The sequence below is a fragment of the Myotis brandtii genome, unplaced genomic scaffold, assembly GCF_000412655.1.
Source record: "Myotis brandtii unplaced genomic scaffold, ASM41265v1 scaffold537, whole genome shotgun sequence".
Classification (NCBI taxonomy): domain Eukaryota; kingdom Metazoa; phylum Chordata; class Mammalia; order Chiroptera; family Vespertilionidae; genus Myotis; species Myotis brandtii.
In genome coordinates, this window is record NW_005369971.1 from 300,251 (window position 1) to 303,128 (window position 2,878).

Consider the following 2,878-nt stretch of genomic DNA (forward strand, 5'->3'; position numbering starts at 1 on the left):
CAAGGCCCAGAGCAGGCTCAGCTCGGCCCGGAAGACCAGGATGGCCAGTGCTGAGAGCCGGATGAAGCGGGTCCACCGCTGCTGCAGCCAGGCCGCCAGGGCCAGCAGCACTGTGAACCGCAAGACGCAGCCTTTACTTCTCGTGTGAGAGCCACGCAGAACCACAGGAGCAGCAAACACCGCTCAGGACTGTCCCGCCCCTGCCCCTGCCCCTGCCCCTGCCCTGCATCCTGCACCGTCACACAGCCCAGACCCCAGGGGTATCTCCGGAGCCTGGGGCTCCGTGTGCAGTGCCCACCGCGGCCATTCTCCATTCCAGTCCTGCTGGCTCCGTCCACAGTTCACTGGGAATGGCGCTCTGCTCGCCACCTCCCCAGGCATGGTGAGGGCCAGGCCACGCCTCTATCGGGTCAGCATAGAACCCCAAACCCACGCCACCCATGGCCTCCTTGTGGCTCTCCAATCTGCCTGGGGCGCCCCCAGAACACCCACAGCGAGCTGCCACCTGCCCCGAGTCCCTGCAGGGCCTGCACAGGGAGCCGTCCCTGGTGCTCCCTTTCCTGGAAAGTGCACCTCCACCCGCCTGGGCTGTCCCGTCACTGGGCGTTTCTACGACGCCCCACGGGGCGCAGCGATCGCCTGGCAGGTGCTCCTCAACGGACACCCACTCACCTGTCCCCTGGCAGGAGGAGTGCTCCAAACCCAGCGAGAGGCATGGGAGCCATCGCAGGCCTGACCGGCGTCAACTACGTACCCACGGGCAGCGCCAGCACGTTGGGGAGCGTCCGCGTGCAGTAGAACATCAGGTGGAACTGCGAGGCCGTCATCCAGCAGAACATGGTGGCCGCCGTGGCCCCGAAATGCCGTCGCACTTCTTTTTGCAAAGTCCAAAGTCCAGATATCACTCCGAGTCCAAGGACGGCTCTCACTAAACACAGAGGCGACAGGTGTGTGCCCGGCCCCGCGGGTCTGACACTAACCTGCAGGGGTCGGTCAGCGACCTGGTGACAGTGAAACAACCCTGAGAGGGGAGGGTCTTTGGTATTAAAAACGACTGCGTGTGGGGCACGGATGGCCGGCCCCAACACTTCACTGTGACTGTGAGACGTGGGCAGGTCCGTACCGGGGTGACGAGCCCGAAACTGGCACCCGAAGCCCTCACTTGGCGGGGACACCTCCAGCGCCACATGCTCACAGGCCCCCACTGTCCCGCCCAGGGCTCCCCGGCGCCCCCATGACCCAGCCGGCCTGTCCAGCTGCCAGTGTGACTGCAGACTGCGGCCTCCTGGGCTGCCTTCCGAGAGCCCAGCGGCTGCTCCTCGGGGACCTGGCTCCTCGGGAACCTGGCTCCTTGGGGATCAGGCTCCTCGGGGATCTGGCTCCTCGGGGACCTGGCTTCTCGGGGACCTGGCTCCTCGGGAACCTGGCTCCTTGGGGATCTGGCTCCTCGGGGATCTGGCTTCTCGGGGACCTGGCTCCTCGGGAACCTGGCTCCTTGGGGATCTGGCTCCTCGGGGATCTGGCTTCTCGGGGACCTGGCTCCTCGGGAACCTGGCTCCTTGGGGATCTGGCTCCTCGGGGATCTGGCTTCTCGGGGACCTGGCTCCTCGGGAACCTGGCTCCTTGGGGATCTGGCTCCTCGGGGATCTGGCTTCTCGGGGACCTGGCTCCTCGGGAACCTGGCTCCTTGGGGATCTGGCTCCTCGGGGATCTGGCTTCTCGGGGACCTGGCTCCTCGGGAACCTGGCTCCTTGGGGATCTGGCTCCTCGGGGATCTGGCTTCTCGGGGACCTGGCTCCTCGGGAACCTGGCTCCTTGGGGATCTGGCTCCTCGGGGATCTGGCTTCTCGGGGACCTGGCTCCTCGGGAACCTGGCTCCTTGGGGATCTGGCTCCTCGGGGATCTGGCTTCTCGGGGACCTGGCTCCTCGGGAACCTGGCTCCTTGGGGATCTGGCTCCTCGGGGATCTGGCTTCTCGGGGACCTGGCTCCTCGGGAACCTGGCTCCTTGGGGATCTGGCTCCTCGGGGATCTGGCTTCTCGGGGACCTGGCTCCTCGGGAACCTGGCTCCTTGGGGATCTGGCTCCTCGGGGATCTGGCTTCTCGGGGACCTGGCTCCTCGGGAACCTGGCTCCTTGGGGATCTGGCTCCTCGGGGATCTGGCTTCTCGGGGACCTGGCTCCTCGGGAACCTGGCTCCTTGGGGATCTGGCTCCTCGGGGATCTGGCTTCTCGGGGACCTGGCTCCTCGGGAACCTGGCTCCTTGGGGATCTGGCTCCTCGGGGATCTGGCTTCTCGGGGACCTGGCTCCTCGGGAACCTGGCTCCTTGGGGATCTGGCTCCTCGGGGATCTGGCTTCTCGGGGACCTGGCTCCTCGGGAACCTGGCTCCTTGGGGATCTGGCTCCTCGGGGATCTGGCTTCTCGGGGACCTGGCTCCTCGGGAACCTGGCTCCTTGGGGATCTGGCTCCTCGGGGATCTGGCTTCTCGGGGACCTGGCTCCTCGGGAACCTGGCTCCTTGGGGATCTGGCTCCTCGGGGATCTGGCTTCTCGGGGACCTGGCTCCTCGGGAACCTGGCTCCTTGGGGATCTGGCTCCTCGGGGATCTGGCTTCTCGGGGACCTGGCTCCTCGGGAACCTGGCTCCTTGGGGATCTGGCTCCTCGGGGACCTGGCTCCTCAGGAACCTGGCTCCTTGGGGATCTGGCTCCTCGGGGATCTGGCTTCTCGGGGACCTGGCTTCTCGGGGACCTGGCTCCTCGGGAACCTGGCTCCTCAGGAACCTGGCTCCTTGGGGATCTGGCTCCTCGGGGACCTGGCTCCTCGGGAACCTGGCTCCTCAGGAACCTGGCTCCTTGGGGATCTGGCTCCTCGGGGA

General features: G+C 66.6%; 1 protein-coding gene across 1 annotated transcript in view; it reads right to left on the reverse strand.

The window, feature by feature from the left end:
- ALG12 (ALG12, alpha-1,6-mannosyltransferase) overlaps nt 1-2,878 on the reverse strand; it is a gene marked incomplete at its 5' end in the record, with an annotated part of 10,602 nt that overhangs the window by 3,732 nt on the left and 3,992 nt on the right. The window contains 4 exons of the mRNA XM_005877972.2: nt 7-110; nt 755-1,343; nt 1,408-1,455; nt 1,488-2,874. Coding sequence (XP_005878034.2) covers nt 7-110; nt 755-1,343; nt 1,408-1,455; nt 1,488-2,874 — 2,128 coding nt within the window. The remainder of the gene's footprint in view (nt 1-6; nt 111-754; nt 1,344-1,407; nt 1,456-1,487; nt 2,875-2,878) is intronic.